At 56.6% G+C, this 22,441-nt stretch overlaps 1 protein-coding gene across 4 annotated transcripts in view; it reads left to right on the top strand.

Moving 5' to 3' along the window:
• Positions 1–22,441, top strand: part of GDPD5 (glycerophosphodiester phosphodiesterase domain containing 5) — an 88,450-nt gene that overhangs the window by 33,517 nt on the left and 32,492 nt on the right. For 3 of the 4 annotated variants that reach the window (XM_037131518.2, XM_037131520.2, XM_037131522.2), the window contains 2 exons: positions 2,020–2,102; positions 12,890–13,066. In XM_037131518.2, the coding sequence (XP_036987413.2) occupies positions 12,950–13,066 (117 nt within the window). In that variant the 5' untranslated portion in view covers positions 2,020–2,102; positions 12,890–12,949. The remainder of the gene's footprint in view (positions 1–2,019; positions 2,103–12,889; positions 13,067–22,441) is intronic. The other variant, XM_037131521.2, reaches the window with a different exon arrangement.

Below are 22,441 nucleotides of genomic sequence, written 5' to 3'. Positions count from 1 at the left end.
GCTGTTGTGAAGGGCAGGAGCTCCTTTCTGTCTGCTGCATAGAATGCCATTGTGTAAATGTACCGCAGTTCGTTTGTTTTTTTGATCTACTCGTTTACTGATGGGCACTTAGGTTGCTTCCAGCACTTGGCTATTGTGAATTGTGCTGCTATGACCATTGGGGTGCACATGTTCTTTTGAATTGGTCTTTCAAGATTCTTAGGCTACAATCCTAGCAGTGGAATTACCAGGTCAAAAGGCAGTTCCATTTCTAGTTTTCTGAGGAAATTCCATGCTGTTTTGCGCAGTGGCTCTACGAGTCTGCAGTCCCACCAACAGTGCACTAGGGTTCCCTTTTCTCCACAACTTCTCCAACACTTGTTGTTTGTTGATTTGTTTGTGATGGCCATTCTGACTGGTGTGAAGTGGCATCTCATTGTGGTTTTAATTTGCGTCTCTCTGATGGCTAGTGATGTTGAGCATCTTTTCACATGTCTCTGGGTCCTCTGTATGTCCTCCTTAGACAAGTGTCTGTTCAGGTCCTTTGCCCATTTTTTAATTGGGTCGTTTGTCTTCCTGGAGTGGAGTTGTGTGAGTTCTTTATGGATGCCTAAGGAGATTGAGGCACAGAGAGGATCGGTAACTAGACTAAGGCCATACGGTAACAGCCAAGATTCTGACTTACACAGTCTGCCCCCAGCACCCACGCTGTTAACAAGGATGGTCTTGCTACTTAAAGTGTGGTCCCTGGACCAGCAGCACCAGCATCACTCAGGAGCTTGTCAGAAATGTGGAGTGTCAGACCCCAGCGTCGACCTGCTGCACCCGACTGCATTTGAACGAGATCTCCAGGTGATTTGCTTGCACGTTAAAGCCTGAGAAGCCCTGCTGTGTAGAATGTATTCCCTTTGTCACTCAGGTCTTAGGGCCACTGTGGGAGATGAAGGAAATAAGTATGTTTTATAAACTGTAAAGCACAGTAACAGTAAATACTGTTACTGAACGGTACACTCAGGGCATCATGAGAAACCTGGGGAGTGGAGGTGGAGAGAGGCACGGCTGGGAGTGCCACAGGCATCTTCAGTAGCTGGATGTCATTTCCAAGCTGCCTCTGAACCCTGCTCGGCCCCCTTCCCATCCAGGGGAGAGTCTTGCCTGTGTATTTCTTGCCGGTGTGTGGCTCTGGGGCCTAATTGGATTGAAGAGAATTCTCATGCTGGGTACAGGCCTGAGCCACCACCTCCCTGAAGCCTGCAAAGCACCAGGAAACCTGGGTCCCAGCTCTTGCCCTGTCTCTGACACTCTGGGTGACCTAGGCAGGCTGCTGGGCCTGCCAGCCTGTGTCTTTTAAAAGGCAGTGTAGCAGCATCCTCTGCAGTCTGGCCCAGAACCTCCTTCCCTTTTCTCCTCTCTCCTTGGTCCATGACCCATCTCTCCTCGCAGTTCCTGGGCAGAAGGGCTGTCCAGCGGGCTGCAAGAGCTGGTGATGGGGGAGGTGGTGCATGAGTCAGAAGTAAGCCACATAATTGCGGTGCCCCAGATCCCGCCTCCAGCCCACCAGCCCTCCCTCTGTGGCTGCTTTGGCAGCTGCCTCTGGAGAAGCAGGTCCCTGGGCAGCAGGGAAGAGCCTCTGCCCCCCACCCCAGCAGCTGGGCACAACCCTGGGTTTCGTCCTAGGCTGGCTGGGTCCTGGGGTCTGGGGTCTGGGGTCTGGGGTCTGGGGTCTGGGGTAGGGGAGAAAGCATGGTTCGGGGAGCAGGTTGTACTTGGTTTTGGGTTGAGGCTGGTCTGTGGTTAGCATGTGTGGAGGGAGGATTGTGTGTGCGGCGTCTCATGGCCCACAAATGGATCATGTGTGTCCCTTTGGCTCCCCCAGCTCAGTGACTTCTCCAGGGCAGGGACTAGATGTGGCCCGTCCCCGGGCTCCACACTGAGCACCAGGTGGGCACGGGGTAGGAGCTCCGTGGGCGTCAGGTGGAAGGGGAGAAGGCAGGATAACATCTGAGAGATCTGACCGGGTTTGTCCCCTTGTCCCCACAGCTCTCCCAGTGAAGTGACATCACCAAGTCCCTGACAGGACACCTCTGGGAGTCCAGCTCACAGCCACTGGTGCCTTCTTCCAGGTAAAGAAAAAAGAGGAGGAGGAGGCAGGGAGAAAGGAGTTAGAAACATGTGGCACAGAGCAGCCCCTGGGTTCAAAAACATCTGCCTCTCGCATGGAGGCGGCACCCTGCGGTTTACAGAAAACGGCAGGACAAATGGGGGCTATTGTCCTACTTCACAGGCAAGAAAAATCTGAAGCTAGGAGCAGAGCTGTCTCTTGCTTACTCCAGTACTCCGGTACGCACCTAAGCCCCTTACGTGTGTTGGCCCATTTAATCTTCACAGCAGCCCACAGTGCCACGAGTGGTACTATTATTATCCCCACCTTATAAATAAAGAGACTGAGGTATAGAGGCATTAAGGACTTTGCTCAGTGAGTAAGCGACAGAACTGGGTTTCAAACCCAGGCAGGCTGGCTCTCCGCACACATTCCCACCCACCATGATCCGCTTCTCTGGAGCACGTACTAAAATAAGCTACCTTGCCCTCCAGTTTGGGTGGGTTTCATGGGCTCTCATTTCAGGGGAGATTTGTGTTTTGAACAAGGATGCTTCAGCCAAAGGAATCCATAGCAGCTAAGGAATGGGAGGCTTTAAATGATGGAATTGGCCTGAACCTCCAGAGCATGCTGGCCACCAGCTCCTGGGACTTTCTTCCTCCGCATCCAAGCAAGGCCGGTTTTCTTTGGTTACTAAAGGGAAACCTGGAAATTGGAAAGAGGTAGAAAGTTTGGGCCCCAGGTTCTCAGACTTGCCTGGAAGTAGGGGCCGCTCCTCTTCACAGAACGCCTTGAGGAGGAGGGATGCACAGGACAGCAAGGAAGTCAGGGTGCTGACTCCGAGGCCGTCTCACACCAGACCGGGAGCAGAAGTGCGCGAGCAGATAGCGGAGGTTTAAGAAAAAGCTGTGGGAGCCCTGGCTGTGTAGCTTAGTTGGTTAGAGCATCATCCCGATATGGCAAGTCTGCAGGTTTGATACCTAGTGAGGGCATATACAGGATTCAACCAGTGAATGCATAAACAAGTAGAACAAGTTGATGTTCCTCTCTTTCTCTCCCTCCCTTCTTTTCTCACTGATCAATACATTTTAAAAATAACTTAAAAAAATAAAAATTGTGGGAGAAAATGTTCAATTGAGACTGATTTCAGTAACTTCATTTTACAGTAAATAGGGAAAGGCTAATTATTACTCAGAGGCAGAACCGGCACCAGGCTCAGAAGGGCTCTGCCATTGTGTGGTTTAAGGGACTCTGATTGGCTCTTTCTTTCCTCCCTTTGCACATTTAACCAGCTTCTCTGAGTGACAAATAAATGGGCGCCTCCTTGGTGCTGGCACAGTGCAGGGACACAGGTCCCCAGCACAGTGACCTCTCTAGCAGGGAAGGGGCCTGGAGTATCTCGTGTCCCCATCTCCGGGTTCAGGGCCACAGACACTGTGGCTCTTCAAAAACGCTTGGCTGAGTGGATCAGAAGTCTCCGTCTGGAGAAGCTTTCAGCCCGGTGGGCAGGGCAGCCGCGGAAGCAGATAATTACTGTGCACAGAGGCCTGTGATCATGTCTCGAGAGCTCAGCCAGACATGTGAGCATGAAGGGCGGAGGCAGTGGGCTTCCGTGCCTGGTGACTGTGCTTTGCACAGGGTCTGTTTGTTAAGATGGATGGGATGGGGTGGTGGGGAGGGCTTTCCTGGCAGGGGGCCCGGCGCGAGCAAGGGCCGAGCTGTGGGAAGGTGGGCAGTGTGCTGTGCTGGAACACCGCAGTGTGAGGAGGGGAGGGGGCGGTGAGGCAGGGCAGGGAGGTGTGAGTGGAAGGAAGCTAGGGAAAGACTCCTTAAATGGTATGCCTTGCTTTTCTTCCCACCCCAGGGCCGGTTTGGGAAGCCTGTTTGTATAATAACCCTACTATTTTACATAAGTAAATAAAAGAAATCATTGCTCTCCATTCCCTCAGGGGGCAAAAACTAGTCAGAGACAAGTTTGCTCAGTGCAAGTCTCTGCCAGACACGGCCTCCACCTTCTCCTGCTCTCCCTGGGCGGCCTCCCTGCCCTGGGGAGATCGCTGGGATCCCGGGAGGAGCAGAGCTGTGCAGGACGATGAAAGTCTTCCCTTTCTCCAGGCCCCCGTCTGGCCCTTGAGGCCCAGCCTGAGGCCCTGGGGATATTTGCTCACTCTGCTTCCTCCAGGAAGAACCCGTGGGTGCCAGCTGGTTTCTGGGGGGTGGGGAGAGGGTAAAGTTGGGTGGGAGCAGGCCACTCCTCTCGGGAGGGCTCCCCCCAGGCCTGCCTTGAGAAACCGCTCCGTCCTCCAGGGGGCGGGCACACCTGGGCAGGCACACCTGGGCAGGCCGCTCTGCTGGGCGACCCCTGCCAGGAGGTGGCGGGGGATTTCTGCGTGCAGAGCGAGGCTGCCCAGAGCGGCTGCCGGTCTTTCCCAGGGCTGACGTTTCATGATTTCAATCATCTGAAATCCAGGGATAGTTCTGTGGCTTGCTCCAGGGGTCCACGATATATGAGTCTTACATGAGGTGATTCCAAGACCGATTTAGAGAGTTTGCAGCTAGAGATTCTGAGTCTGAGGTGCTCAGCTTCACTCTCCGGCACTCCTGGTGACTACTCGTGGCCCTGACTTGGGAAAGAGAGGTCCTGTCTGTGCCGGGAGAACCCAAGCCCCTGAGCTGGGTCCTGAGCCTGGCTCCTGTCCAGCATGTAGCCCCAAACTCTCCCAAACCTGTGTCCCTAAAATGTGGGTCTGGTACTTACCTGCAGAGTTGTCGAGATGCTTCAGTGAAACGGCATGTTGGGGAGGCTCCGGAAACAGTGAAGCACTGGACACACACCTGGTTGTGACTGTAGCCACTGCTGCCGTGATGCCCCCCTGGAAGGAAGGTCCACGGCTGAGTCTCTGTGAATCTTTCTTGGCTCCCAGTAGTGCCTGGCACACAGTGGAGGCTTCTTAAACATTTATTGAATGAGCTCAAGGGCCTTGGAAGCGAGACAGATGGTACCAGAGGCCACAGCTTCCAGAAACAAGCAGGGAGCACTCCGTGCGGGAGGAGGGGGGGGGGCAGGAGAACTTGAGAACCTGTGACTGGGGCCTGCCCACGCCTGCCATGGCCTCAGCCTTGGCCTGCCCCCCAGGGAGAGCACTCAGAGGTCCCTGGGGACAGAAGTGTTGTGTAAACAGGAGGCTCTGGGACCTCCTGGAAAGAGATTAATAATGACCCTAATTATGGCATGATTGATTCTTTGAGGGCTCCTGCTGAGCCCCAGCCGGCCCACTGAGCAGCTTCAGTGCTGTGTGTGATAAGAGGACGGGGTGCTGGCCCACCTTCCCTCTCTGCCTCTCGGGCCTCCCTCCCAGCCCCTCCTCTCCCAGCCTCTTCCCCACTGGCAGCTGCCTCAGTGACAGACCTCACAGACGTCCTCTCGTCCTGCATCTGCACACCTTCGCTGTGGTTCAAGTGTGGGGCTTCTCTGAAGCTCAGAGAAGTGGAGTGACACGCTCAGGGCCGGGGGTGGCAACCCAGATCTCCCGATCCACACAACCAGAAATGCTCTAAATCTGTGGCCTCTCCTCAACAGCCAAGTGCAGAAGGCTGTGCTGGCAGCTGGCGGGGAGGGGCCTGGGCCTGGCTGGTCCTACATTTCTCCAGGCTTTTCAAGCTTTGGAAAATGGGAAGCCCCAGAATTAGCCCTGTCACCCCACCTCCAGCCCCAGTGTTTGGGATTTGTCTTGTTGTTTTGGGTTTAGTGTAGTTGGGGGAAACAGCCCAGGTAGGGAGCTGCGTGGAGGCTGCTCTGCTGCCCCGGAGCCCCCAGAGGGCCAGAGGGATCCTGTGGGCAGCACACCCCTCCCCCGCCAGATCGAACCCACGTGGGGCTTAACTTCATCTTGGAGCCTGGGGCAGTCTTAGCCCTGGTAGAGGCCCTGCTCACCGGCCCCTGCCACCAGGCTTTCCCTGTGCCGTTCCTTCACCTAGAGCCCCCTCCTCTCCTCTTTGTGCTCCAGACCTCCCTGAGTCCTGAGCGCTGCTCAGGCATTGCTGTGTCTGGGAAGCCACTGTGCAGTGGCCAGTGCTGGGACCCAAGACCCTGACGCAGGCAGAGAGGGTTGCTGAGAGGAGAGGCCCCCTGAGCTGAGATAAGAAGGAGTTTGCCAGCCCTCAGGAGGGGCAGAGGGGCCTGAGCCAGGGCGGCTTCACAGGCACGCCTGCACTTGGGGGTGGGGCGAGAAAGAGCCCAGGGAAGCCCTGGTCTCGCTCCAAGGCCACGTGAGGCCTTGCGCATGATGGGGAGGAGTCACTGTGGGCCTTTACACCCTGAGTTTTAGTCCGAGTCAGGTTTGGGATCATCGCTGTGAGTCGTCCAGGCGTGACTCCCTGTGCCTTGGTCCCTGTCAGAGATGGTGGAGGCAGCTGGGCAGGGGCAGCTGCAGGGCGTCACAGGCCTTCCTGTAGCTTTCACCCTCACTGTGACTGTTCAGTCAGTGGCAGGCTCAGGGCTCCCAGCCATTAGCCCTAGGACTGCAGAGGCTCTTGCCCTCCGACCAGGTGAGGACTGTGGGGTTCTCCTTCCCTCCCCCCTGAGCTGCCCCATCTCTGCTTTTCTCCCAGGGGTAGGGACAGAGCAGATGGTTTTAATGGGTTTTAGAAGCTGAGTGCCCAACAGGCCCTTGGAGACCATCCAGTGGTGTTCAAACCCTCCCACAATACAGACGGGAAAGCCAGGGCCAGAGGCTCAGAGAGGTCGCCCAGCCTGCCAGTGGCTGAGCTCAGCCTCCGCCTGTCAGCCCCGGGGCAGGGCTGGGTGGAGGCCCCAGTACGGGCAGACGTGGCCAAGGAGGAGGGGAGCGATTCCGTCCCTGCGGTGTGCTGTGCCTCCTTCCCCAGGGCCCTGGTGGTTGCCGGAGGCCAGGTCTCTGCCGACTCCAGCCTGGTGCCCGCCGTGGTGGCGGAGGGGTTCCCCTTTCCTCCCCTGGGTTCTCGGCCTTACTCTGTGCTCCTGCTCCCTTGGTGCCAACCAAAATGTTGAGCTTGGCCCTTTGAGAGCAACTTGCAATGACACAGACGCTGCGGTTGGCATAGACATGGAGGGCGGCAGAAACGTGGGCAGACACTCCCTCTGGAACTGGTGCCACGGGAAGACTGGGCCGTGGAGCCGGCAGCCCTGGATTCAAATCCTTCTGTCCTGATTAGCTGTTTGGCCTTGGGCGAATCACTTAGGGTCTTGGGTCTGCTTATCTATCAGTGGATCCATATAGATATCTAAATTAAATACATACATTCAGTTAATAGGCTTTTTTTTTAAAGACTAGTTTTGGGTTGACAGAAGTTCCGAGTCCCTGCATGCTCTCCGTCCCACACCTCAGAGTCCCCCCTATTATTAACATTTTGCATTGGGGTGATACGTTTGTTACAGCTGAGGGGCCGACACAGCTACAATGTTATTAACCAAAGCCCATGGTTGGCATTAGGGTTCACTCTTTGTGCTGTACATTCTAGGGGGTTTGATAAATGTACAATGACATGGGTGCATCGCTACGGTGTTACAGAGAATAGTTTCCCTGTCCTCAAAATCTCCTGTGCTCCCCACCCCTAGTCCCTGGCAACCACTGATCTTTTTAGAGCTGCTACGGTTTTGCCTTTTGCAGAATGTCATGTAGTTGAATCATACAGTCTGTAGCCTTTTCAGATTGGCTCCTGTCACTTAGTGTCATGCTTTTAAAGTCACTTTATGTCTTTTTGTGGCTTGGTAGTAACATTTCTTTTTATCGCTGAGTAGTGTCCCATTATCTGGGTGGGCCACAGTTTGTTCGTGCCTTCGCCCGGGCCCATGCCTCCGATCGGCAGCAGAAGCCTGTCGCCTCTACTTGAACGGCTGTCTCCAAGGGGACACCCAGGGGCAGTGCCCAGCATGGGCCCGGCAGGCCCCATCCCACCTCCTGTAACTTTCTTCCTTCACTCAGCACACCGTTTTCACGTTTCTTTCCTGTTGTGGCACAGATGAGTGTTTTATTCCTTTTTATTGCAACCTGGGTCCTTTTATTTGTTATTCCATCTAGTTCCCATATCTCAGATGGGTAAAATAAGCTCAGAGAGAGCTACTGACCTGTCTGAAGTCACACAGCAAGTCAGTGGAAGGTGACTAGGCTGGAACCTGGGCACTGACACCTGGCCTGAGAGTCTTTCCACTCTCAGGAAAGAGAGGGGGCTTGGGGCCAGAGGCAGCAGGACCTGGGGCCAGCGAGGGCCTGGCTGCCTGGGGGTCATGGGAGGGAGGAGCAGGAGAGAAGGGGGTTGGGTGCCTTCCCAGGACACCAGGGTGGGAGAGGACCTTGTAGCTTTGCAGCAGGCCCTCACTGCATCTCAGGCCTGGGCTCCAGGAAGGCCCTTCCCTGTGCAAACAGGAATGCAGGGCGGGGACCAAAAATCCAGACCGACAATGGGACTTTGGGCTGAGGGGTCCTCCAATATCAGGATCAGAGACTGGGGCTTCCTCCTGTCCCAGAGCCAGTAGGGGCTCCAGAAGGGGGGGGTTCTTGAGAACTTGGCTGATACCCTGCGAGGTCACTTGGAGAAATCAGTTGATCCTAAGTAATGCCATTGCCCTGGCGGGAAGGGAGGGAAGGGAGTGGGGAGAGTCTGGTCTCTGGGAGCTGGTCCAAATGCCCAGGGTCTGAGCGCATGTCCTGGTAGAACTCCCAGGCCTCCCAGCTGTACAATCCAGGAAGCCCCAGGGCCTCATCCTCTTGCTGCACTGTGCTGGCCATTGGAGATGTAGGAATAACTCAGACCGTCCCCTGGGGGAGACGGACACGCCCACACTACTGACAGAGGGTGCCCAGGAAGGACTAGGGACACCCAGGGGTCCCTGAGGAGTGCTCTGATTGACCCGGGGCTCAGGGCAGGCTCCCTGGTGGAGGCAACACCTGAGCTGAGATTCGAAGAGTCAGGGGGTGTTAATCAGAAGGAGGGATGTCAAGTTCCGGAGTGGTGAGGCTAGAGGAGCTGGAGGGGCCAGATCCTGGCCATGTGCCTGTTAAAAAGCTTTCAGTGGCTGCTGGACAGAGCTCAGGTTGGTGGGCATGACCCCTCCCCCCCCGCAACCCCCACCCAGGGCAGTAGTCAAGGGAACAGTGAAAACGGGCTTTGAGGGCTGCAAAAGGCAGGTTGGGGTGGTGAGGAGGTCGGTGTGGTGGTGCCAGGTCTGCAGGACCTGGGTGACACCCCCAGAGACAGCCGGGAGCCTGCTGTCTCGATGGAGAGGCAGAGGTTGGGTGGCCTGGCCGCACCCAGTAACTGAAGCCATGAGAGTGGACGAGATGACCCCGGGAGAATATCAAAAGGAGAGACGGAGGTTTGCCTCCCACAGATACCCCTGACCTTATGAATAGTGTGAAAATTTACCTCGGGAGAGGCAGTTCCAAGAGCCAAAATCAGCTGAGTGCTGGGCTGAGGCCCAGGGCAGGCTGTTCTACTTCCCTCTTTTCTGGATTTGAAATGGAATTTCCATTCCTAGGGACTGTATTGCTCAGTCGTGATGGTGGGTGAGTGGGGAAGGGCAGAGGACACATGGGAACCAGTCTCAGGATTGGGGGTCCTGGGAAAAGAATGGGAGGGCAGGGGAACCTGGGCGTGGGCTTCTGCTTATAGAGCACCCACCTGCAGCACCTCAGTCACTGCAGCCACTCGCCCTCCTGGCGCCCCTCCCCCATAATCTGGTCTTCTACAGAAGTCAAGGCAAAGGCTGTTATCCCATTTCACAGGTTCAGCAAGCAAGGCTCAGGGAAGAGCCCCGAGAGGTCTCAGCCACAGAGCAAGTCAGTGGCTGACACGGGATGAGTCCAGGCCTCTCTCTACCCATCAGTTGCCTCCTCCCTTCCTGGGGAGGTAGGGGTGGATGTGATGGTCCACCCGGCAGCAGAAGCCCTAATCTGGGGGTGCACAGTGTGAGAGCTGGCTGAATACAGCTGAGCGCATCCCCCCATCTACTCCCCAGGCCTCCCCACTCCATGGGAGCCAAGCTGACTGCAGCAGCATCCGCATCCCTTACTGCCCCCCAAGCCCTGGGCCGGGCTCGACTCAGAGGTTCCCCGGCAGCTGCACCGTATTCCACACGGCTCCCTAGGGAAACACGGCACAGAGACTGTAGCAGGCAGTTCCCAGCAATTCGGGGATGCTGGGTCAGTCGATATTTCCAGCAAGCCTCTAATGCATCTCCTCCTCAGACTGGGGCTGTGATCTCTGCTGAGGTGAGCACTGGGTGGCGATGAGGGTGGGGGGAGGCGGAGGCCCTGCATGGGGCCCAGAGACAGAAGTACTGGGTGGGCCTGCAGCCCCAGCTGCCTCTGTAGTGCAGCCCCTGGGCATTTAGAAGGAGGCGTCTCAAGAGCTCATCTCAGATGCCTCAGCTCAGCACTGCCTCCGGGAAGCCTGCCCTGACCTCTCTGCCCCGAGTTAAGTGCCCCCACAGCCTCCCTTTACTAGCTCCACTGTGCACTGCACTTAGGGGCCATTGTAGCCCGGTGGTCGCAGGGGCCAGTGAACTTTCCCTCTGAAGGGACAGTGAGTACTGCAGGCCTCGTGGGCCATTTGGGTTCTGTTGTAGCTGCTCGGCTCCGCAGCTGCAGTTGAAGGTGCCGCCGACGGTACAGGAAAGGACGAGCTCAGCTGGGTCTGTGAAGTTTTGCTGACGGACCCACTGACGTCTGATCCTCATATAATCTTCATGTGTCGCAGATGTGTTCTTGCTTTAACTTTTCCCCATTCTTAGCCTGTGGGCTATACCAAAATAGGCAGCTGGACAGATACGGCCCCTGAGTTAAACCTGTTTGCCAACCCCGGGTTCAAGCAAGGCCCCTGGAGCCAGACTGCCTGGTTTTGCTGGGTCGCCCACCACAAATGGCCCAGCCTCTCTGTGCTTCGGTGACAATGATGCTTATGGCCTGGGAAATGGTGTGGCCACTTCAGGAGACAGCTTCTAGCATTCTTCAAAGGGCCAAACTGTATGACCTAGAGGTTCCAAAGTGTGGACCCAAGAGGAATGAACACGGATATTCACACAGAAACATGTTTACAGCGGTGTTACTCTCAATAGCCAGAAAGGGGTAGCAACCCAAATGCCCATCAGCTGGTGAGTAGGGAAAATGGTCGGTCTGCACCACTGACTAATGTCAGCTCTGAAAGAGAATGCGGCACTGATTTATGCTGCAAGGCGGGTGAACCTTGAAGACATTACGTCAAGTAAAAAGAGCCAGTCACAAAAGACCACACATTGTATGATGCCTCTTACATGAAATGTCCAGACTAGGCACATAAACTGAGACATAAAGTAGGTTAGTGGTGGCCGGGGCCTGAGGGGCAGGAATGGGGACAACAGGGCGCGGAGGTGACTGTGGCTGAGACTGGAGCTTTCCGTGGGCTGATGAAAATGCTTTGGAATTAGAAAGTGGGGGTGTTCGCATAATCGGTAACTGTCCTAAAAACTGAATATGCCAAATACTGAATTGTACACTTTAAACGGGTGAATTTTTTGGTGTGCAAATTATATCTCAATAAAAAAATAATGCTAACACTTGCCCCACAGGCTGTTGTCAGGGCGAGTGTGCGCACAGCGAGGGCCTGTGTGCCCCTCACTGTCCTGGGAGGGCCCCGAAGGGGTCCCCGTGCCTGCCTGTTCACACTGTCTCCAGAGCCTAGAACAGGGTCTGGGACAGAGCAGGCAGCTTCAAATTCTGGAGATCCACAGACCAGGAGTCAAGTCCTGACTCCTCGGGTGAATCATTTTACTGCTCTGAGCTGCAGGCTCCACATCTGTGAAATGGGACAGCAGTAACAGTGGTGCTGAGGACCAGATGCGGCCTGACATGAGGGCGGGCGAGGTGCCCAAGCCAATGGCCACTGGCCAAACGCAGCCACCTCAGAGCCCCAGCAAGCATCTCCAGGGCCCCAAGCAGCGCTGGGTCTGTTGCTCCTGGGGGCTCAACTCAACCCACAAGACACCTCCCATTGCTCAACTGACCTGCCACGGCCCCACTGGGCCGGGGTCCCTGAGCCTGAAGGAGTGAACACATCCGGGCACCAGAGTACAGTTCCAGGTTGCCAGCACCCAGCTGGTGTCCAAGGCCGGCACTGCCCCTGTCTCTCTCCAGGCCTCAGTGTGTTCACCTGTCCAATGGGTTTGGGGTACTGCACCTGCCCCCCTGTGACAGTGCAATGGAACAATGGATATAAAGTATCCACACAGTGCCTGGAATATTTTAAGTGCTCGATACTTGTCAGCGTTTATGAGAATTTATTTTAACATATTTATTTGGGAAGCTCAGTGTGCCAGGTATTGTTCTAGTTACTGGGGGTACGGCAGAGGAGAAGACAGACAAAACCTTTGCCTCTGTGAAACTGACATCGCAGTGGGATATGCAGACAAGGAACAAAATAAGTAAAGCATGTTTGGGAACGCGATCGAGAAAATAAAGCTGAGAATGGCCGAGAGAGGCTGGGAAGCAGTTGCAGTTTTGCGGGAGATGACCTGGGGGAGTTCTAAGGGGGAGCCTTCCACGCAGAGGAAGAAGCTGCAGTGCGCCAGGCAAGGGAGGCTGGGGGGAAGGGGGCGAGGGTGTGGATAAGATCGGGGGTGGGTGGCGTCCTGGGAGGCCTGCAGGGATGGGCCTCTGGCCCCAGGTGGGCCTGAGTCCTCTGCAGGGGTTTGTGCAGAGGCTGGCCCACCCTGACCTGGGCCGCAAAGACTTTGGCTGTGTCTGGGGCCCACCCCGCACCGTCCCCTGCCTCACAGCCCTGTGCTTTCTCCCACAGGACCAGCCTGGTGCCCCCATGGGCTCCTGAGGGCCGGGCACCAGGGCCGCGGGCACGAGCATGGTGAGACACCAGCCCCTGCAGTACTACGAGCCCCAGCTGTGCCTCTCCTGCCTCACGGGCATCTACGGCTGCCGCTGGAAACGCTACCAGCGCTCCCACGATGACACCACGCCGGTAAGGCACAGTGGGGCCTGGTCACAGGGGTCCAGGGGGCCCCAGCACCTGGGGGGAGGGGTGTCAGCTGTCACTCTGCTCCATGGCTCTGGACGGTCAGTGCCCATTCTGGGTTTCAGTCCCCCCTCTGTAACACGGGCCCATGGTCATTCTTGAAGCTGCCTGACCAGGTGGGTGAGACCATTCTGTCGTGGATGTAGCCAGTTGCTAACTCTGCTCTGACAGCGTGAGGGCCGGGCTGCCCCTGAGGCTGGGCAGGGAGGGCTGCTCTGGAGGGGCAATCTAAGAGGAAGTAGTCACCCCAAGGTGAACGGAAGTTCTCAGCTTCCTGGCAGATCAGGAGGGGCAGGTGAGCAGGGAGGGTAGCTGGAGGAGGGTGAGGAGCTAGGCCAGGCCCTCCGGAGCCTGGGAGCTGGCGGGGCTATGGCCTGGCACCAGGGCCCGGTCATCTGAGCCAGAGCTGGCAGCCGGTGCTCAGCTGGGTAAAGAAAGCCTCCTTCAGTGTCAGCGGCCCAGGCCAGGCTGCGAGTGGCACTTTGTCCCTGGGCGTCGTCAGCCGGCGAATCTAGTTTCTTTTCTCAAGGAACCCAGTTTCTTTAAGACGGACTGGTGAGAGAAAGATAAATGGTGTTTATTTAAAAGCTCTGCTGCCTGAAAAACAACTTTCCTCTTCCCTCCTTGTCTGAATGAAGAAGCCAGCCTCCAAATTCAGCTAGCCCCCAGACAGGCAGGAGTGGCTGAGGGTAGGGGCGGCTGCTGGGTCAGAGGGCAGGCGGCACGGGGTCGCCTGGGCAGGGAGGTTGGGGAAGCCTGTCCCCTGTCTGATCTCCTCTGCCTGTGATAGTGAGGGACTGAGTGCTAGACCAGAGAGGAGCCTAGGTACCTGGCCTCACTCCTTGCCACGTCCGCACTCCCAGCACAGAGGAGGCCACGTGCCAGACTTAGGCAAGGGAGAGGAAGGGGCCTGCCTGGGACAGCCTCTCCATCTCATGTGGACCCAGGGTCCCCCCACTGCAGTGTGGTCTGTGCTGTCGGGTCAGGCAGGCCTCACGGTCGAGCCTCTTCTACTGGTCCTGTTGATGTAAGAAAGTTCCAGAGCTGTAGAGGATTGTAATGCAATTTTAATTGAGCCAAACCGATGACAGTGCTGGGAAGTGAGATCTCAGATGCTCCGGAGAATGACATTTTGCAGTTTCTTTTATGCATTTGAGATTGAGGAGGAGAGATTCCAGGAAGGTGGGAGTAAGCAGGGCGAGGTACCAATACGGGAGAGTTAACAAGGTTAGGGGCTCCCTGGAGGTCAGCTGTGCTTCCCAGGAGTCCCACAAAGAGGCGTTGCAAAGGTGTGTTAACAGAGCCACACAGAAACAGTGGGCAGGGCTTGCTTAGGACAAAGACAACCTTTAGTTACGGCCGGGGGAGGGGGGGGAAGACTATTCAAGTCCTGCACAGATAGGAATTCACGATCAGATTGCCCTTGAGGTTACTTTCGGTTAGATTTATCACAGTGCCCCTTTTTTTGTCCACAGTATGTACTTGACTTTGAGCTTTCTCACCTGTGAGATATCACACATGCATCTCACGGAGCTGGGGGACAGGTGGCTTGCGACAGGAAATGACCAGCAGTGCTAGCTGTGACTAGACATTGAGACCAGTGACTCCTGAGTTACATGCCTTGGCTCTCCATCTCTGAAGTGCAAGCGGGGCTGAGTTAAGACTTTAGAATTCCTTGGCCACTCTGCTTTGCTCCAAGCTCCAGTCTCCATTCTCCCCAGAGACTGGGGCCAGGCAGCAGGGCATCCCTGTGTCAGGAATGGCAGGCAGTAGGGCGGCAGGCAGGCTGCACCTGTGTGTCTCACACGCTGGGCTGACACCTACCCCTGAGCCAGGGGTCATGGCCACCATTTTCCATCGGGAAACAGAAGCTGGTTGTCTGTGACTGGGCCCGGGTCACACAGCCTGCAGAGGGTAGCACTCAGGACTGGCCCCAGGCAGGGTAGGTCCAAAAGCTCTTGGTCGCAGTGGGGAGAAAGCTGAAGCTCAGGAAGGTGTATCTCCCGGGGCACTCACAGCCTTCGGTGGGCCCGGGGCCAGCCAGCCAGTCATCGGCTGTGGAGTCAGGAAGTGATGGGTGCTGGCTGTGGCCAGCACGGGGCCCAGAGGGGAGGAAGTGTTGGGCTGCGGCTGGTTCTGAGCTAACTGGGAGCCTGTGCCATGCAGGCTCTGCACTCGCCAAGGTCCGGGTACCAGGTAGGGGGCAAAAGCAGGAAGGACCTCAGGAGGTCACAAGCCAGCCTTGCTGGGAAAGGGGACAGGGTTTCGCAGCAGCTCTGAGGGGAGGGCCTCTGCAGAAAGGGCTGAGCTCACCTCAGGTGACCCTGAGACTCCCAGCTGACAAGGAGCATCCTCCCCTTCCCTGTCACTCACTCCCCACCTGCGTCCCCTCCCACTTCCTGGGCTCCAGCCTCAGCACGCTCGCCCTTTTTCTCGCTCTCTCTCCTCTCCTTTTTCTCTCCCTAGTCCCACAGAGACAGCTGGGTGAGGACAGTGAGGGGGTGCTGGGCTCCCTGGCCTTGACACAGTGAAGGGAACAGCCATCTGGTGTCTCAGAGTCAGGGCTGGTGCAGAGAAGGTGCCCTGTACATTGTGCCGAACAAATTGAGGCCCCCCAGTGAGCCCTGGGAGCAGGTGGGTGGGGAAAGGAGAGCCGCTGGGGGTGGAGGAGAGGCCTCACTTGGCAAAGGGATGGGGTCTGACTTCGGGCCTGTGCCTCTCTTCATCCCCTCCTCCTCCTCCTCCTTTGGGGACCCCCTGCACTGCCCCTGCCCAGGGACTACCTCCCCTGAGGTCCTTTTGGGGAGCCCCCCCACTGATCTCCCAGCTTAGAGAAGCCTGGGGTCAAGTTCTCCTGTGAAGCTGGCCTCTCTGGGCCTCCTCATCTGTGCAGTGAGATGACAGGGGACCTGTGAGTCACAGAAGCGGTTCACTCTCAGCAGGCCGAGAAACGACATGCGGGAGTAACGGTCCACATTTATTGTGTGCCTGTTGTATTCCGGGAGCACACGGCTAACATGCGCTGCCCTGTTAACTGATCAGCACCCCCGTGGGCACGTTTCTTTGTTATGCCCCCTGCATGGAGAGAGAATTCAAGGCTCGGAGCCATGTCACACCTGGAGCAGGGACAGATCTGCAGCAAGAGCCTCAGGAAGAGGGAGGCTGTCGGGGAGGACTCATGTATTTTGAGTCTGAGTATTTGTGTCCTGAGAGCTGGCAAGATGAAGAAGAAAGGAAGGGCAGGGAGGACTTAGGAAGCTGTCTGATGGAGGAGAAAAAGCACTGGACCAGGCGTGTTTTGGACAAGATGGGGAGTGTCTCTGGGCGCACCAGGGGTGCTCCGTGTTCCCTGGGCTGGGACCTGGCCCTGCAGCCCTGGGCGGATCCCGGGGACGGTGAAGGGGGAGGGCAGGCGGGGAGCCCTCCTGCCACCTGTCCAAGCTGCTGCCTTCCTTCCTGCTCTAAGCCTGTGCTCACACGGTCCCCTCCCCCGAGGACCCACACTTGTCAAATAAGGAAACAGGAAACTGAGGACTGGAGAGGTGAAATGACCTGCTCTGCTGCCCGCAGCCCGGCAGTGGAGGAGCCCGGCAATGGGGGGTGTGGTTCACTTGGCATCTGGGAAGGGGAAGCAACGCTTTTTATAACTGGGGATAATTAATTGGTTGTCTTTCGTGACTCATTACTTGCGTGCTGCCAATTAAGGCAGAAGGACAGAAGTCAGTCCTCAGGCCGGCCCCACCCTGGGCCCCCTGAGGACGGTGCTGCTGTGGGAGGCAGTGCAGTGTCAGAACCAGCTTCTCTGTAGCAAGAGAGATATAGGTCAGATGCCTGGAGGGACTTCCCAGCCCAGCACTCTGAAGGAGACAGTGGCGGTCACTTCTCTTGCACATCAATAGTGAGCTTGCCTTTAGAAGGCTGTTGTGAGCTTGTTCGAACCCCTCCATCTTCCGCATGGAGCTCCACGAAGAGAGAGTGATGTATTCAAGCCGAGGGGTCGAAGGCAAAACCTGCAGTGCCCCTGCCGGCCCCCCCAGCCCTGTGTCCTCTTCCCATTTCCACACCAGTCTTGTCCGGGAGGCAGTGGTTACTTAGTCAGTCAACAAGCCTTTCATGGTATCTGCTGTGGGCCCAGAGGTCACAGGTGTATCAGACCTGGTCCCCCTTCCTTGAGGGGCTCCGAGGCAGGCAGGGCAGCAGACAAACAAGAAGTGACGCACCCAGACCACCCAGGTGATCACTGCCAAGTCCAGGACACTCCAGGCAGGGAAGCTTGCCCCAGCTGCTGTCTGCACCCTCCTGCCAGAGTGGGGAAGCGCTCCGGGCAGGGGCCTGTGTGTGTGGTGGCCTGTGCTTGGGAACTGAAAGCAGTGGAGCCTGGGGTGGCTCCAGGGGGAGGAGGGGAGGGAGCTGCCTGAGGCTGTGCTGGGGAGCCTGCTTGCTCTGGGCAGTGCGGGCCCAGTTGGCCTCGTGCTGTGCGAGGACCATTGTGGTTCAGTCACGGAGAACGGGCACTGAGGGGCCTCGGTGGGCTGGGGAGGGCAGAGAGCCAGGTGAGAAAGGCTGAGGTCTCGACCTGGGCTAGGGGGATGCCCGGAGGTAGCTCAGGGAGGGATTCCAGAGACACCTAGAAGAGGCACAGTCACAGACCGGCTGTGGAAGAGGTTGTGAGTCTCTGATGGCACCTCCCGTCATCCCGTGGTTTCCAGCCTGGCTGGATGCGGCAACGGTGCTGTGCCCAGGGATAAGCTACAGGGAGAGTGGCCTCGATGGAGTCCTGGAGTAGTGCAGGGGGGGTGGCTGGAACACAGACAAAATAAAACTCCACGCCCCCAACGGCCTGCCTCCTAGGATGGGGCGGGAAGACACTTGCTGTGGGGAGATCCACCAGCACCCCCCTCACCCCCACCACGCACACACATGCGCACTCACACACTGCAGCCGTCCCAGCACCCCTCACCCTTTCTCAGCACCCCGCCTGGAATTCTCTTCATCTCGGCCTCTCAAGGCTGGCTCAGTGAAAATGTCAGGGACTAAGGAGTCCCCACTTCCCCCACCAAAAAATGAGTCAGACCTTCCCCTCTGGGCTCTGTAGCACCTCCAGCTTGGGCTGCCGTGTGGGTTGTGACCTTCTGGGTCTCCAGCTAGATTCTGAGTGGTTTTTATAAAATTTATTTTATTATTGATTTTAGAAAGGGAGAAGAGAGAGAGAAACATTTATTTGCTGTTCCACCCATTTATACACTCATTGGTGTCTTCTTATATGTGCCCTGACTGGGAATTGAACCTGCAGCCCAGGCGCATCGTGATGATGCACCGCCAGTGGCTACCCAGCCAGGGCTAGACTCTGAGTGTTTCAAGGAAAGGGCCTGGCTCAGAGGAGGGGCTGGGCAGAGACTGGAGGGATGACTGAGCCCTGCGAGGAAGAGTGGGTGAGGAAGCCAGTTAGGGAATGCAGTGCGCTGCCCTCCTGCCACCCTGCCGTCGGGCGAACTGTGTGAAGAGGCAGGACACCACAGAGCTCATGGGCGTGGGGCGGACTGGAGGGCGCAGGGGTCTGCTGCATTTCCCTGCCCCTGGCTGGGCTGGTGGGGAAGGGGGACTCTGCTGTGGGGCCTCCCAGGCCACTGAGGCTGGGCTCTGCCTTGTGTGGGATGATTCCGAGCTGGCTCCCCACCTCCCTGGTCTAGCAACACCGTGTGGACCTATGACAGGGACAGATGAGCAGCAGGGAAATGTGTATCTCACTTGGGAATCAAGGTGGGCTCCCTGGATGCCCCTCTCTGGGCCTCTGCTTGCTTGTGGGTTAGATGCAGATACAAATCCATGCCCTGCAGGTCAAGTTAGATAAGGGGCACCAAAGAGCCCCCCATCCTGTGCCAGAGAGACCACTGCTCCAACCCTGGGGAGACGTGTTTTACCTGCACACCCGCAGGAGGGTGGCCGTTCCCGTCTTCCGTGCTTTGGGGAAAAGGAGCACAGGGGTCAGAGGGCGCCCTCTGCGCTTCAGTTTTACCACTTCTAAAATGGGGACGATAAGACCTCATTTTATCCTTTAAACCCTGCAGGGTGGCTAAGAGGATAAGAACAAGGGAGATAAATGGTGCCCTCAAGGGAGAGGAGGATAGGCTGGCAGAGCCCGGGCTGTGGCATCACTGGGAGCTGAGGATTTATCTCCCTAATAAAGCCACGCTGCTTCTGGCCGTCAGGGAACCCCGTGCCCTACCTGGCTCTCCCCTGAACGTGGCTGAGGATGCCTGGCGTGCCCTTGGACAGTGGCTAATCCGAATTCATGGCACTCGTAGTCACTCTGAGTGGCTGCCTAGGGTGTGCAGGCAGGGCAGGACAGTGACGGGGGATCGGCAGGGGTTGCAGCCACCACTGCCCTGTGCCAGGACCCTCTGAGGGGCTCCCAGATAACCCCCCCTCAGGGCTCCCACTTCTTCTGCTCAGATCTCTTGGGCCGATGCAACCCACCAGATGGGCGGGAGAACCTGGGTGCTCCAGCCTGGGCCTGGTTCCACGTTGCTACCTAATGAGCCGCCCTGAGTGCCCCCAGCAGAAGGGCAGACGGAGGCCTAATTGCCCTGTTCTCTAGAGCCCAGAAAAAGAAATCCAGCCTCTCAGGCTGTCAGGAACTGGCTGGGGGTGGGGATTCTAACCCCTTCTGTCTAGGCCTTAATGCCGTCACGATGCTCAAACCTCCCTGGGCCACCCCTCCCCCAAATCTCCTGTGTCAGGGCCAGAATAATCCTGCCAGGGCCCGCCCATCTCTCTCTTCCAGGAGCTCCCTGCACCCTTCCCGGCTGACATTCCTAGGCTTCCCCCCCCCCCCCACCGTGTGCATCAGTTCCCCCATTTGTAGCTTGGTCAGGGTGAAACAGGCTGTGGTTGGAGGAACTGGGTACCCCAAATCTGGCCTGTAGCTGGGCAGACTAGATGGGCATCTTTCTCTCCGGGGCGGTGCTGTGTGGTGCTGAGGACACAGCTGGCCTCGAACCTCATAGCAGAGCCAGGACCACAAGGGTGTCCCGGGGTCCAGAGGCCCGCTGTGCTGTGCCGAGCCAGGCAGAGCCAGCACTCGGGCAGGGGCGGCCTCGGGACAGACTAGACGACCTAGGAGCATCTGCCACAACTGAGCGCCGCCTGTGCTGAGTGAAGCCAGGAGTCAGCGCCAACAGTGAATGGGATGGGACGGCTGGAGCATCCGTGTGGTGGGGCTAAAATTAGATCCCTGCCTCTTACCTCGAACCAAAATAAATCCCAGATGGGTTCCAATGTATTTCTGTTCTGTTTAGGAAGCACACATTTGTTGAGAAAATTCAGACAACTTGGGAAGATGTAAAGTAAAAGAAATTCTAGTCAAACTGCTTTAGCGATAGGGCTGCAAGCCTCTCTCCGTGCACGTAGATGTCCTGTCTAGAGCTACAGATGGATGGATATGGAGAGATGGGTTACAGATTTCTTTCTTTTTTTGGGGAAAGATTTTATTTATTCTTAGAGAGAGAGGAAGAGAGGGAGAAAGAGAGGGAGAGAAACGTAGTGTGGTTGCCTGTCACACCCCCGCTACTGGGGACCTGGCCTGCAACCCAGGCATGTGACCTGATTGGGAATCAAACCGGTGACCCTTTGCTTCATAGAGTGGCACTCAATCCACTGAGCCAGAGCAGCCAAGGCTGGGTTACAGATTTCAATGTAAACAATGAAGCCAGGAAATTACCAATGTGAGGTATAAGTTATATGTATAATCCTGGGCCACCTTCCCTACACAGGATACCAAGGGCAAAACCTATAAAGGAAAAGAGATAGATCTGACTGCCTAAAAACTTAAATTTTTATCCAAAAAGTTTAATCACAAAATTAAAGTCAAATGATAGAATAAAAAATATATGCTATATAGGAAGGTTAATACTCTTTCTTACATGGAACAAGCTTTTACAAGCCCATAAGAAAAGAGGCCTCTTCCCCGAACACAAACCCTGCCAGGTTCCGTGCTTAGGCGCCTTCCTCTCCCTCCCTCTGCTAATCGAGGCTCCCCAACTTTGTCGTCCTGGAAAGCCCATTTCTTCCAGCCTTGCTGTAGGCGGCTCCTCTCGGAAGCCTGCCAGCCCGTCCCTCCCTCCACGACTGGCAGTGGCTCCGAGGCAGCCCGGGTTCCCCTATCCGCACACCCTCTCCTGGGGCTGGAGTTGCTGGTTGGTCCGCCCGTCACCTGCGTGCGCTGCCCCAGTGGCGTCCAGGCCTGATCGGTATTCCGGTGCCAGCACAAGTGTGAGTGACGGGGGGAGAAGGGTGCTGAGGACGTGGGAGGGAGGGGCTAGAATTTAGTCTGGCAGAGGGTGTGAGGTAGGGGTCTAGTATTTTTTACCAAATAGATGTCCAGATGTTCCAGCAGCATCTGTTGGATCCCCTGTCATTTCTGTGGCCATTTACCCTATTGTCCATGCTTCCTGGCCATTTCTCTGCTCTGAGTCTCAGTTTTTTCATTTCTTAATTGGACCTTTAGAGGACTAGGCGAGACGATGTCTGAAATCTTTCTGAAGTCTGAAATTCCAAGGGTCCTGACCTGGCACTGCCTGTGACTTACTGGGTGACCTCGTGCAAGGCCCTGCCTCCTAAGTCTATTTCCTCAATCAGACAAGGAAAATTACATGCCTTGCACTATGCTGGTTTGGGACAGCTGGGACTTGGGGCAGCCAGACCTGGGTGTGAATTCTGGCTCCACCATTATGTTTGTCCTTTATGATTTTGGGCAAGTTGCCCCCACCCCCACCAAGCCCTGGTTTCCTCCACCTCTCCTGCCCGAGCTGCAGGCCCTGGAGAAGATGAGATGAGATGGACAAGCAGAGAGCCCTTAGGAGTGTGCCCCCACCCTCAGCTCTGTGGAGAGCTCGCACAGGGCTGTGTCCTCCATAGTCAGTGATGCAGGGCCACGGGACAGGATGGGGAAGCTGCCCGCCAGGGTCTTCTCCCTCCACCGGTGCCAGCTCCCAGGGCTGCAGCCTGCAGAGCCAGACCGGCCCTCTGTGTCCGCTGATCACGGCACCCACCCTGGGCTGGGGGTGGACAATTGTCTGGCTATCCTCAGCAGCCAGAGAAGTTTGGTGGAGATCAGGGGGCGGGGAAGGCTTGATCACTGTCTTCACATAATAAAAGGGTTGTCAGACGTGACATGATAATTACAGGAACGATCCTGGATTTGGCGACTTACGGCTTACATCTGTAATCTTGTTTGGGCCTGGCAGCCCTCCCGCAAGGTAGGGGTGACGTCATCCCGGGAACAGAGGAAGCTGAGGCTTCACGCCCTGATTGGCCCACGGC

The sequence above is a fragment of the Artibeus jamaicensis genome, unplaced genomic scaffold, assembly GCF_021234435.1.
Source record: "Artibeus jamaicensis isolate MK-2021 breed Jamaican fruit bat unplaced genomic scaffold, CSHL_Jam_final contig_64, whole genome shotgun sequence".
Classification (NCBI taxonomy): Eukaryota; Metazoa; Chordata; class Mammalia; order Chiroptera; family Phyllostomidae; genus Artibeus; species Artibeus jamaicensis.
Note: the sequence above shows the minus strand (reverse complement) of the source record. Positions and strands in the feature narration are given on the sequence as shown.